At 37.1% G+C, this 13,548-nt stretch overlaps 1 protein-coding gene across 1 annotated transcript in view; it reads right to left on the reverse strand.

The window, feature by feature from the left end:
* The window catches only part of MGAT5B (alpha-1,6-mannosylglycoprotein 6-beta-N-acetylglucosaminyltransferase B), an 88,913-nt gene that overhangs the window by 48,700 nt on the left and 26,665 nt on the right, over positions 1–13,548 (reverse strand). Inside the window, exons 2-3 of the mRNA XM_072403822.1 lie at positions 7,903–8,022; positions 6,151–6,263 (exon numbers count right to left, since the gene is read on the reverse strand). Of these exons, the coding sequence (XP_072259923.1) occupies positions 6,151–6,263; positions 7,903–7,970 (181 nt within the window). The 5' untranslated portion in view covers positions 7,971–8,022. The remainder of the gene's footprint in view (positions 1–6,150; positions 6,264–7,902; positions 8,023–13,548) is intronic.

A 13,548-nucleotide genomic window follows, 5' to 3' on the forward strand; every position in this document is an offset into this window, starting at 1 on the left:
TAATAATAATAATAATAATATTAATAATTTTGCATACAGTAAAAAAGGGAAAACCTCTGCCAGTTTTGCCATCTGTATTCCAATGGAAAGATTTCTCTTTACTACCCATCCCATAGATGCCATAGGAAGTAAGAATAAACATTCTCTATATAATGCTGCCGAGCAAACAAAGAAAAATAGGATAATAACACACAAACCTTTTGTTTCTCTTTTTTTCCCTTTTTTCTCTTCCTTCCTATGTCCTATCTACTTTTTGATTGCCTTTTTTCTAATCTATCTTTCATCATTCTGCAAACAGTGGAAGACATCAGAGTTACTGGTCTCTCCCTGGACCTCAATCCTTCTTATTGGCATATGCGGCAAACCAGAGATCTCTAATTATAGATACTTGATGAACTTCTGTGCTTGCTTTTGTGCTCCAAATGTAAAATTTTTTTGAAATGCAGCAAGCAACACTCCTCTTCTAGTGTACTAACTGACCTTCACCAAAAAGATCTAGCTACTGGCTATTCTTAACAGACGGGATTGAGAGCTAGTATTCGTGCAGTGTTGGCTGTTGGTCTTTTGAGAAGAACATTTATGCCATGGTCCTGATTTATTAAAGCTCTCCAAGAATGGAGATGATTGACTATCATGGAAGAACATGGGTGGATCTAACAAGCCTGGAATGTTTTTCTCAAAAAAAAAATTGCTATTAGTTGGCAAATGTTTTCATATCATTGCAGGTTTGCTGGATTATCCAGGTTCTACCATGATAGTCTATCTTCTCCAGTCTTGGAGGACTTCAATAAATCAGACAGAATGTGCTGAAATGGGGTTAAAATGCGTGCAAAGCCTAACTTCTCTTTTACCATTAAAAGCAAATGGAAAATCTACCTGTTAAACCCCCCTGTGCCTTCTTTACAAATCTTAATTTAACCTATACACACCTATGTGATTGTGTTGACTAACATTGAGCTTTCCCCTGGCACTATCCACACAGGAACCAGTACTCATTGATTTGGTTAAATAGACACCTCAGGATTCTCCCTGTATCCTAAACTAATTATTCATTCCAATGATCAAGCTTCAGTTCACTATGTCATCTTGGAATCTCAACTAAGTCTCTACCCTCCCCTGAGGAAGCCAAGCAGCGAAACGAGTCAGGATAAAAGATTTGATTTCCTTTGAATGAATTGCAACCTTCTGGATATCACTTACATATTTGCTCTTTTGTAGTTTGATTGTATACAAATCCATCAACAATATCATAGTTGAGTTATGTTTAACATAGTAGGTTATCTATTCAAATAGGTAACTATTAAAAAATGTTAACTTTTCAAATATTCACATTTTGAGAAAACCATTTTAGTTGCCAAAAAAGTCGTTCTTCTCCTGTCTGTTCCTAATCATTATCTTATCATACACAAGGCTTGGCAACCTATATTGCAGTGTTTTTCAAAATTTTTTGAGCCAGAGCACATTTTTTTACATTGAAAAAATCCTGCAGAACACCACAAATCAAAGATGTTACAAAATGAAACTCTGTAGCTAACTCTCTTGTCTCTAAGAATAAACAAGGCAATTAAGCCACCTACTGCCACCTACTGACATGGAAGAGTATTACATTACTCTGCCAGTCACTACAGCACAGACACTCTGCAATGGTAATTGGATAATTTCCCACGGTACACCTGAAGATCTCACACGTCACACTAGCGTGCCGCGGCACAATGGTTGAAAATCACTGCTGTATTGTAACCTGGAAAATGTTGGGGTACCTCTGATTTAAATTTAGCAATATCATTAGGTGGAAAAAAGGAAAGAAGTAAAAAAAAGCAAATTCAGCCACAACATTTTAGGACTGACAAGTTCAAATGTATAGCATTTTTGTTCTTGGAATTAATACACTTTAATAATATTCAACCATAAAAAAACACATTTCGGTGTTTAACTGTCCTCTGTCCATGCCCTTTAATATGTATGCCTTTGCAATGTCGGGTGGAAAAGACTTGCAGTAGGCATTCAAGCACAAGGGTTAAAAAATAATTATTAAGAGTCACATCAGACTGGGCCTTTTACATGCTGTGATTTTCCTTAATTGACAAATGTAGTGTGATTACCTCCTGCTGAGCAGGAAAATGCTATATAAGCTTAGTGTAGGGGGTCCGTGATTAGATGCATATGTGCTATAACTGTTTCTCCATGGAAACTAACCCAACATGATGTAAAGTTTACTGACTGCATGGGGTACATATGTCAACCACTACGCACAATTCGATGTCACCCCAACAATCACCCCACATGCTGAGTAGACTATTATTTCTTAAGGTGAGAACAAACTAAAACATGATAAATATAACACAGAGGCAGAAGAATATACATAATTTTCAGAATGAATCTAATACAAAGTTTGGGTCTGTCCAAATTAAAATTACAGAACTCTGATAAAAAAAACTATTACAAAGCCAAAGTTGATAAGTGATAGAAAATTTACACCCACTGCCATAAAGCAGGGAACTTTACTGTTTAGCTTTATAATGTCATATATTATGTATTGTTGTTTAATGATTCAGTTCAACCAATACTGAAATGTAATTTTATGGTAGATACTGGAGAGTTACTAAAAATCTATTGGTGACATATGTACCCTTGAGTTCTTGGGTCTGCACACAAGCTAATGCCATTTTTATTTATAATATATGGATTATAAAATAAGGTTTTGGAGCATCCAAGGATATGGCTGGGAATACTCAAATCTCCTCGGTGGGCAGGAAAACTAAAAATGATGGTAGAAAAATCTGACCCTTGGTGTATTTAAAGACATTACAAGCAGCCAGGGTCAGGCTCAGTCTTCAAAGAGACAACTATGTTGTCATGAAAACATGTGGGTTGACTGACCCACTAAACTTCCATTAGGATTCCAAACCCTTGCATGATCCTAAATCATAACTTGAGTTTCTTTCTTGTATTTCCATTAACATTCTACACTGACTTCACAATAAATGAAAGAGATGTTCAATAGTTATTATACAAAATTCTTTATACAATGATCAAGCCTGCAATACAAATTACCCCCAAAAAACACAGGCGTTGGCACACAAGTCTTTTTTTTTGCCACAAATGGATGGGACCTTGGCATAATGGCCCTGATTTAATAAGTTCGCCAAGCCTGGAGAGAAAACACTTTTACCAGTGAAGCTGGGTGTTCCAGCAAACCTGGAACATTTGCTAACAAATAGCTAATGACTTTTAGGAAATCCATTCAAGGTTTGCTGGATTACCCAGCTTCACTGATCAAAGTGTATTCTCTCCAGGCTTGGAGAACTTTAATAAATCAGAGCCAATGGGTGTAGCATCTTCCATATAAAAAAAATATAGGGAGATGGTAGAGTAGGTTGGGTGAGGAAGCAAAAATGATCAGTGCACTTATCTTTTAACCACTGCCTTATAAGTATTCTACACACGTATTTTAAATTCTGATTTTAAATTACAACTAAGATCTTGATGTCTAAACATTACTTCTAATATGCAGAGGATCACTAAAGCTAAAATATACACCAGCCATTGGCCAGCAATGAGCAGCAAAGCTTCTCTTCCCTATGCAATCTGCTGATCAGTTGTTTGATCAGACAGAAAAAAGCATGCAAGTCTAAAGGATGCCCGGGAATGTATTCTTTCATATTACACTGGAGTGAGAGAGAGATGGGGAAATGTGTATTTCTGTTGCTGGTACTACAGGACTGCATTACCTCATCTGTCTTAGGAGACTCAGCAGATGCAAAGTGTGGTAATGTAGGAAGAAGAAGCAAGTATTGTCACCTAAGAAAAGGGTGTGGGGAAAACAGGATTCTAAAGGATTTGTATGTTTTTGCCACTGTACAGAACATTTATTGCAAATGAAAACCGTTATTTACTTTATTGCTCCATAATATACAGATATATATTTTTTAACATTCCCTGCTCATTCATCCAAGCTGAAAGTGCAGTCATTTGGCATACATTTAGCCTTTGATATTTTCAGGTAAAATATTATACACAGTAGCAATATTTGACGCCATCACAGATTCTCCTGGGATTAGGAGGGATATTTCATGGCCACAAATTTTTATTATTATGTCTCATGATATGTGCAGAGAAATTATATTATGGTACTTAATTTTTTTTACAGCGCTTAAATAATTGTCTAGCCCAGTGGTTCTCAAATGTTTCCAGTTCACGGTGCCCTTGATGCCTTTTTTAAAGGCACCCCTGGGCTAAAACAAACATTAAACAAATGTTAGGACCTTACAACAGTTGTATTTGTTCTAGAATAGGCTATAATGCTTTGAAAACAAAACATATACATAACATTTTATATTAATAAAAGATACCTTTTACAAATTCTAAAAAAATAATATCAACAGCGACCAACCCCTCGATAACACACAGAGATAAACCCCTTCAATGCCAGACCACAGCAATAAATGCCAATGAGACAGACCCCTCGATGACAGACATCTCCAAGATGACAGACCACCCTTTCTTCTCAGTGGCATACTCTGCCAAGTGATGAACCTTCAGTGACAGACCTCACTTAACAGACCATTCAGTTACAGACCCCACTCTCTAGAATGACCCCCTCCAAAGACAGAACCTTTATTGATGAACTTTGCTTGACAGATTCCCTAGTGACAAACCCTCAGTTACAATTTCCCAGTGAGATATCTCAGTGACAATCCCCGCTGACAGTGACAGACCCCCAGTAAAAGATCTCAATGACAGACCCCAAGTACAGACCCCCCAGTAATAGATCTCAGTGACAGACCCCAAGTACAGACCCCAGTAATAGATCTCAGTGACAGACCCCAAGTACAGACCCCCAGTAATAGATCTCAGTGACAGACCCCAAGTACAGACCCCCAGTAATAGATCGACCCCAAGTACAGACCCCCAGTAATAGATCTCAGTGACAGACCCCAAGTACAGACCCCCAGTAATAGATCTCAGTGACAGACCCCAAGTACAGAACCCCCAGTAAAAGATCTCAGTGACAGACCCCAAGTACAGACCCCCCAGTAAAAGATCTCAGTGACAGACCCCAAGTACAGACCCCCAGTAGTAGATCTCAGTGACAGACTCCAAGTAATAGATTTCAGTGACAGACATGCAGTAACAGATCTGCGTGATAGATCCCCCGGTCCTGACAGTATTCTGAGCTGTGTTCCCCCATAACTACCATTTTTTTCCATTTCATGTCCTGACTTCTGGCTTTTTATAGTTGCTGCCCCAGATTTTCCCTCCTATGCCTTTGCCAACCCACATTCATAGTAGCTGCCCGGTTAGCAGGTGAGGAGGTGTACCAGAGACAGAGAAAGAGGCAGCAGCAGCTTTATTAAAAGCAGTATATTAGGTAGTCTGCCCAAGATACCCCTGTAAACTTGCCACAGCATCCGACCAACTTGGGAACTGATGATCTAGCCCAGGGTTGCTTATCTCTGGTTCTCCAGGGCCAGGACCCATATTCATTATTTGTATTTCTCTGACAAACAGTAAGTTTGTTAAGGTGTGATTACCTAATAAATTAAAATTACTGGCCTGTATATGGCCCTTCAGGAGTGAAGTTGGACAGCTATGGTCTAGTCTGTCTGCATTGTATTTACTTTATCCTGCTATCCATATGGTATGGTATCCTATAGACATTGTATCTGCTTGCATAACCCCTTAAGTACTCAAGTTCGGAGTATAAGGGGCAACATTGTAAACCAGCCTGGTTATACTGCACTGCACAATGCTAATCATCCACAACTGCAAAGAACAAACAGATAACAATCTAAAATTATCAATTAGATACTTCATTGTAAAATGAAAATTTCATATAGTAAAAAACATCATGGTAATCTGTTTAAACACCTAATAACCTAAAAAATGAAAACAACTGACACAAAACCATTCCCATATAATATCCTATCTGCATATAGGTCCATTTGGATCCAGTAGAAAATGTGATGCCCAACAGTGGCTGCAACTATGGACAATCCTTTATAATCTGTGTCCTCTGCCAAATGCAATACATATAATGTATTTGTGGTTGTTTAACTTTCATATTCTCCCTGCATATCATGTACCTTGTGTTCTCTCTGTGTATTCTCTGGAGGTGATCTACATGGCATGCCAATACTAGACACCAACCTTCAGTCCTGATGGTGAATGGAGAATCTGCCAATCGCTTGGCTGAAAACTGGCCGCCCAATGAGGTCATTAAGAAGCATAGAGTGAAAAATCCGATTCCCAGGACAAAGATCCTAAAGAAGGTGAAAAAATAAGATTTACTTGTCTGATAATGATAAGACATTTACCAACATAAACATATTTCATGGTGCACTTTATTTGAAAGTTTACCTGTAAACATGTTTCTTCTTTCCTGTTTAGGATTTCACCATCATGCTGTAACATGGCAAGCTTTACTAAACCAAAACATTGTGGGAATATTTGGGTATTTGAATCGAGGCAGCAGGTGCTTTTACACACCACAGAAGAAAGGTAACGGACCACTACAAATGGCCAAATTTCAACAATAGTGTGATTATGGAAAAAGAAGTAGATTATGATAAACAGGGTTGAGTTTTCCATACCGCTTACTTCTAGTCCTAGAATCCCAATGGAGAACAATGTAGGCAGACTTTAGTATTTCATGGTAGGACGGCTCCTGACATAGAACATTAGGCTCCACTTAGCTCCACACCAAGTGTAAATAAAACACCAAACAGCCTACAGGTCATAAAGATATGGGGGATTGTGTGTGCATGCTAGTGACTGATATCATTGACTATTATAACATAATGTTGTATTTAAGGTTTACTGATCCTTAAAGTTTCTAATAATAAGACATTAGAGTTAATGAGGTATTCTTACTGAGATCTGCAGTGAGCCGTATCAACCGCTTTTTCCCATTCCAATAAATACTATACAACTGCAACTATGCACCTTAATGGTAGAAAGGGAAAGTGAAAATTGATTAGCCATAAGCATGATGTATTTTGGATGTATAACAGGGAAATTATAAAGAAAAAGGGCTTGAGCTCAGCTATTATTTTTAAACTGCTGCTCAGAGAATATATTCTAGGTTCTTTAATTGTGAATAGCTTATTGAATAAATGTGGAGACATTGGTGCATGAAGTGGTGAATGGAGAATGGTGTGTTAAAGAATAGAAGAAGACTACACATTGGCACAGTTAGACAATTTCTAATTTAATATGTGCGTACACATGACTTTCCTATCTGAAGGATTAAAAGTGACTGCAATTTCGTGATTTAGACTTTTATTGCAGGGGGCAGGAATGGCTTTTGACTAAATGGGGCCCTGGGGAAGTAAGTGGGGATCCTAAATAAACAGGATTCCAGATCCTTTAACTGCTATTATTCGGTTAATTGGGGTCCAAAGAAGGCAGGAGTTCTGGACAACTACCAATTTTAAATCAGAACCTAGTAAGGGGCTCATACTGGAACTGGGACGCCAGTTCCCCAACTACTATTGGGATAGGGTACTACACTATTGTAGTACACTATTTCTGAGGGTCTTCATTACATCAGGGCTATGGTACTACACATTTAGTGTAGTCTTTTAGAACATCTTGGAGGTTCTTTAGTACTTAAGAGATATGATTTTATACAGCTTCATGGCCATATTATCATACTACCACTGAGATTTTTAGGGCTTTACACTACATCCAGGTTGAGGCAACACATTACTTTAGGCCTATAGAACTACATATTACCATGGGATGGGGCACTATACTTTTTCAAGGCTATGGCACTAAAGTACTTCAATGTTTTGGCACTACTTTAGGACTAAGGCAGTTCAATTATCAACTATCTCACAATACATATTTGGTATGTTCAGTTAAACAAAACACAGTTTTAACATTAAGTCAGTTTCCTACCGGAAAGGCCTGAGAGTTAGGAAGCATCTTCGGACCAAAACCTTGCCATCCGAATTCACAGACAACATCCTTGATTTCTGCTGTTAAAGCCGAGCAGACCAGAAGGACCAATTCTCCAACCTGTACACAAACATCAACTTTAGTAAATTCACGGTTGAGGCATAATAACACAACAATAACCATACAGAACATATGATTTGCGCTACACATGCCCTCCAAAGACTTGTGTCCCCTCCATACAAAACTTAGGGTTGACCCATATTTGGTTTTAAGGTTTACAACTACTTTGACAACTTTTGATTGTTACAGTAAAAGTTTTTGGAAAAATGTGTTTGCCTCAAATAAAACAAGGATATTATTTCTCCTGTATGTAACACATTGATGTTCACACTCTTGGAATTCTGCAAGGTGGCAACTCAGGTCTTTTGAAATAAGGTGGCTGTTTTGCCAACAAAGGATGAGGATATATTTATCCTCAAGAAGATTGTGGATGTTCTTGAATTCATTTAGAACAAATCTATATAAAAAGTTTTTTTTCACTAAGTGAACTAAAAGCTATTTCAGTTTTACATGATTGCTGTGAACAGAAAAGAGAGCATGCCATGTCAAATGTTTGTTAGTAGTCAGTATCTTACTTTAAAATCATTTGCAAGAAGTGGTTGTTAAGAAAAGCGTTTCCCAAAAATATGAAAGCAGCATAATGATTTTATTATATTTTCTAAATAGGCAATGCAATTAAGAAAATGCAGAGGTTTGTAGAAAGATGGTGTCATAATGTAGACCATGGGGAGAGGAGGCTGGAAAACAACACTAAGTGCTGCAGTCTATGTGACCCACAGATCTCTTATCTGGAAGAAGTTGTACTAACCGGCACAGAGAAAAGTATTGATTTTAAAGTATAGTGCAGTGATCTGGATATGTATTATATCTAAAGAGAGGTAAGATTTATTGTCCAACCTCTGCATGGAGGAGTGCCTTCTGTCTTTTCTTTACAAAATAGACAAAACATTCTATGAGATAAAACAACTGGATTTGAGAGTCTTTGCAGTTGACTAAGTTACCAATGCCATTATTAGTATATACCTAATAATAATTCTGTCCATCCCTATCCTTTATAGCAGGTGGGGTTCACAAAGCCAAGTCTAAAGCTGCCCAAACAAGCAAGTAATACCTACTTGTACACACTATTTGTCCAAGAAAATAATGTAGGTCTAATATTTATGCATACGAAGAGAGGAAGAGCTCTTTAGGGGTTGGCTTACATTTCAGAAAACAATACAATATATTTGGTAAAATCCATCCCAGACAAACAACTTTACAAGCTTAGCCAAGAAGAATCTGCCAGAGTTGTAGATGCACCTTCAAACACGCAAAAGTCCCCCAACCTGACCATAAACATATATGGCCAAAGTTTACCTAAATACGTTCCCTATGACTGATTTGCAGTACATGACCTGATCATGTTCAGTAAACACACTTTGAAGTTTGGTTGTAGATCTCCAACTGAACCTTTCAAATTGTGAATAGTGACATAGATAAAGCCTGATATTATAAAGCTCTCCAAGGCTGGAGACGATACACTTCAAGCAAACCTGGAATAGATTTCTTTAAAATCAATTGCTATTTGCTAGCAAATAATCTACTAGATTGTAAGCTCTTCGGGGCAGGGTCCTCTCCTCCTGTATCACTGCGTAATATGTTTGCCCTATATAAATCCTGTTTAATAATAATAATAATAATCATGGACCAAATCCATTCAGGGTTTCCTGGATAACCCAGCTTCACTGATGAAGTGTACCCTCTCCAGCCTTGGGGAGGTTTAATTAATCTGGCCTATTATGTCTTTAGAAGCTGTTTCAGCTCCATCTTGATAAAATAAACTATTATAATGACTGAATACCTAACATTTCCGGGGATGGTTCTCTTTCACATGCACCACTTCTGTCCCTTGAGGCAAATCCATCTGACATACAGCCCAGAAACGTTGGTTGGATGCAGAGAACAAAGGTAGAATGTATTATAACACCAGGAACACAAAGATGAATTGGGGTTTATAACCCTGCCTTTTAGTTTTGTTCCATTCTAATTGCTTTTACAATTTTTATTTTAGCAGACTAAAGAAAGCAGTGATTTCTTTTTCAAAAAGTAGCTGTAATTACGTTTGATCTAACAGCAATTACAGTAATTATACATTTTTGATCTAACTTCTTTTTTTGCAATTTTGGCTTTTAAAGTCGCCTCTGATTAAACCATACTATGTAATGATAAAGTACAGTTCTTCCAATTCATAAATGTTTTGTTTGTCTATCAGCATTAGTATGCATTTAGTATTATGCATTACAACAATTGCTATTTGTTCCTTTGGTAAAAAAAAAGCCATTACAAACAATTTTCTCTACCCTTAACCCAGATGCAGCCAAAATGATTTTTTTAATAATTGCAGGGAGTAGAAGTTATATACTCTGTCAAGTTATGAATACTGTCCATATGGAGGCTTTCCCTTGTTTTCCATTATGACTTCCTTCACCAAGACAGCAGCAATAACATCTGATGGATCTATCTCTTAAAGTTGCCTATTTACCTTGTAATACCTGTTCTGTCGAGATAAATCTTCCAAAAAGGGCAATAGAAAGAAATATTACGTTGGCAGATGTTCTAACACTTTCACAGTGTATTCAAAACTAAATTTAAGTTTATTAATATTTATAAGTTATTATTAAAATTAATATGATTTCAAATTTAAAGCCATATGTATAGGCTAACCTTCTGGGGGCCCTACAATTAGCCTGTTCCATACTATAATTTCTGAAATATAAAATTTAGTATGCTCCCTTCTCTAGCTACACACGTCCCCTACCTATATCACTTTTCCAATGCTGTAGACTGGGGTTTCTCAACCAGGGTTCTGTGGATTCCTAGGGTTCCTCCAGAAGTTGTCAGGGGTTTCTTGAACAATAATCAATTTGTGCCTCTCAGATCAGTTTAAATGACACCAAAGACCTGTTTAGGGTGACACTCTTCCCAAAGGCCAGCAATGTAAGAGGCATTCTTACCACTGACCACAAAGGTAATGAAATCGCTCCTATGAGCACTGGATACATTAATAATAGTGGGGGGTCCCTATGACCTGAAAGGTATTTCAGGAGTTTCCTTATGTTAAAATGGCCAAGAAAAGTTTCTGTAGACCCCGAAAACTTTGCTTATTTGTTTTCTTTGACTTCTACAACACTGCTGATTTCTGTAGTGACATGGGCATTGAAGAAAGGAACAACGGTGTATGGTGTCAATCTCTGAAAAAGTTTTTAGAAGGCTGCACTGGAACTAAGAGATGATAAAAGAACCAGACTGCCAAATAGGCGAGTATACTCTGTCTTCTACAGAAGGAACCTGACAGTTTCACATTTTTAAGGATCTGACTCTGAAGCAGTGATGTGAGAACAGTTAGATTTTGTTGCCAAATTATGCCCACAATGTTTGAATTTTACATACATTGAGAAACTGTATTCCTGAATTTTACATTGTATCTCCTCATGGTCAAGTTACTCCAAGTACAACAAAGAGAATTTGTACAATACAAAGGGTCCACAAGCAAGTCATGGTACAGAGGCTATAGCATAACATACTATAGTGATTGTATAGGGTGAATGTTAAGAGATTCTGCATGTATATACTCTCCATAATTACTGCAGATTGTTCTTTTTAATGCACATTCTTACCTTGTTTTTATCCATTTTAAACTCTGAACCATGGGCAAGAACAAATACAATCCTGCAATCCTAGTCAATATGGTATAGGTCCCACTAACTTAATTCCACCAATAACTTTCCAGAAAAAATGGAAATTACATTCTAGAAGATAGATAAATCATTCTTGAAATGCTCAACATTTTGGTTTAAAATAATTATGGCTGTCACAAAACAACAGAGTGAAATCATTCAAAGAAATAGGCTGCAGTGAACATTGCACAAGATCTTAGAAAACCCACATAGGACAAATGTCATCAAATCCCACAATATACATCTAGACATGGTCAAAGCAAATATCTTGCAGTTTCATCTACAACAGCAAGGTGAAAGAATACAGACCGCAGATTTTCCAATTCTGTAGTTAGTTGTAAGCTTAAGGCTCTTCATATTTTCCAGAAGCTCTTCCCTTACAGTACCCCAGAAATAAGTAGAAAATGGCCAGTGGGAAATAAACCACAAGCTGCCTGAATATTAGCAAAGGGAAGTCATTGTGTAAGTTTATAAAAAACCTTCTGTTAGCAGTGGCGATAGTAAAAAATATTATATATATAAATATATATATATATATATATATATATATATATAATTTTTTATATATATATTTCTTTATTTACAGGTTACATACGAGATAGGGACTGTAGGTTTGTTCTTAAATTGAACTTGTATGTAAGTCGGAATAGGTACATTATTTCAATAAATGCAATTAGGACAGATGTTTGTCTCAACAAATTATTAGACAGCGTGGTGTCAGTGACTGTATAAAATCCTCATTGTGACTTAGAGACAAACAAAGCAAAAAAGGGAAAAAAATGTATGGAGCCTAAGGGTTCATTATCGTCTGGAGCAAGCTGTGCTTTGATATGCAAAAAGAAACAACTGCGGAGTTTGTCTTGGTCATTAAAGAGTTACAACCAAAAGACTTCTTCTGCAAGTCATGCAAACCGCCCCCACCCATTCAAACCTCTATTCTGCACACGAGCGAGCAGGGAAGCCTCGTTCGTATCTAGGATAATTTATCCTCTCCTATTTCCATGACAACACAGTTCCTTAAAAGGCAATCCCATAATATCCTTAGTTTGTTGGTGGCTCTCATTATCCCTTGAGGAAGCCTATAAGGCAAAACGCGTCGGGTCTTGGGACCAATCATACTGTAAAACACATCAACCTTCATTTTTCTTCTTTTTTTTTTTTTTTTGGAACCTATTAATATATTTGAAAAACCAGAAGAAACCTATTTAGCATTGTTTGTCCTATTAACCCCAGTAAACTGTGTCCGATTAGGACCATTGTTACTTGTATCTTATTAATTTGGAACTTGGAAAGTACATTCACTTGGAAGTAAAAAACATCATACTTTTATTAAGTCAGTTTTACAGGATGATGTCTACTCTTTTTCATCATGCAACTCTATACCACAGGTTTTCACCCTCTACAGTATAATAAAATGTTTGAATGTCATGTTGGGTAATTTCCTCTAAACAGTTGAAGTCCAAACTGTATGTTTGATGTGACTCTGAAAAGCACTCTGATGGTTATCTCAGGTACACTGTACTGCACCACTGAACCAAAGTACGATTGTTGGACTACCGTGCTGCGCTAGAGGCTTCCTTAATGGCACTACGTGGCATAAGCGTGCTGAGATGTAAATGGGCCCTAAGGTAATCTTATCTATATGTCACAAGATAATGTCATTCTGTCACAGCCATGCTATGCCACTAAAAGCCATAAAATAGTCAGCTTTATTTGAATCTTATAACTACCCAAAACAGTTGGCGTGAACCATATCAAACTTTTCTGACTATATTATACTGTTTATTGATATTTCCTGTAATTATAAAATTTGGAATTTGATTTTTTTTACAGTTTAGTTTTCCAATTATTAACGGATCATAAATTCCTG

This window comes from Pyxicephalus adspersus, chromosome 3 (assembly GCF_032062135.1).
Source record: "Pyxicephalus adspersus chromosome 3, UCB_Pads_2.0, whole genome shotgun sequence".
NCBI lineage: Eukaryota > Metazoa > Chordata > Amphibia > Anura > Pyxicephalidae > Pyxicephalus > Pyxicephalus adspersus.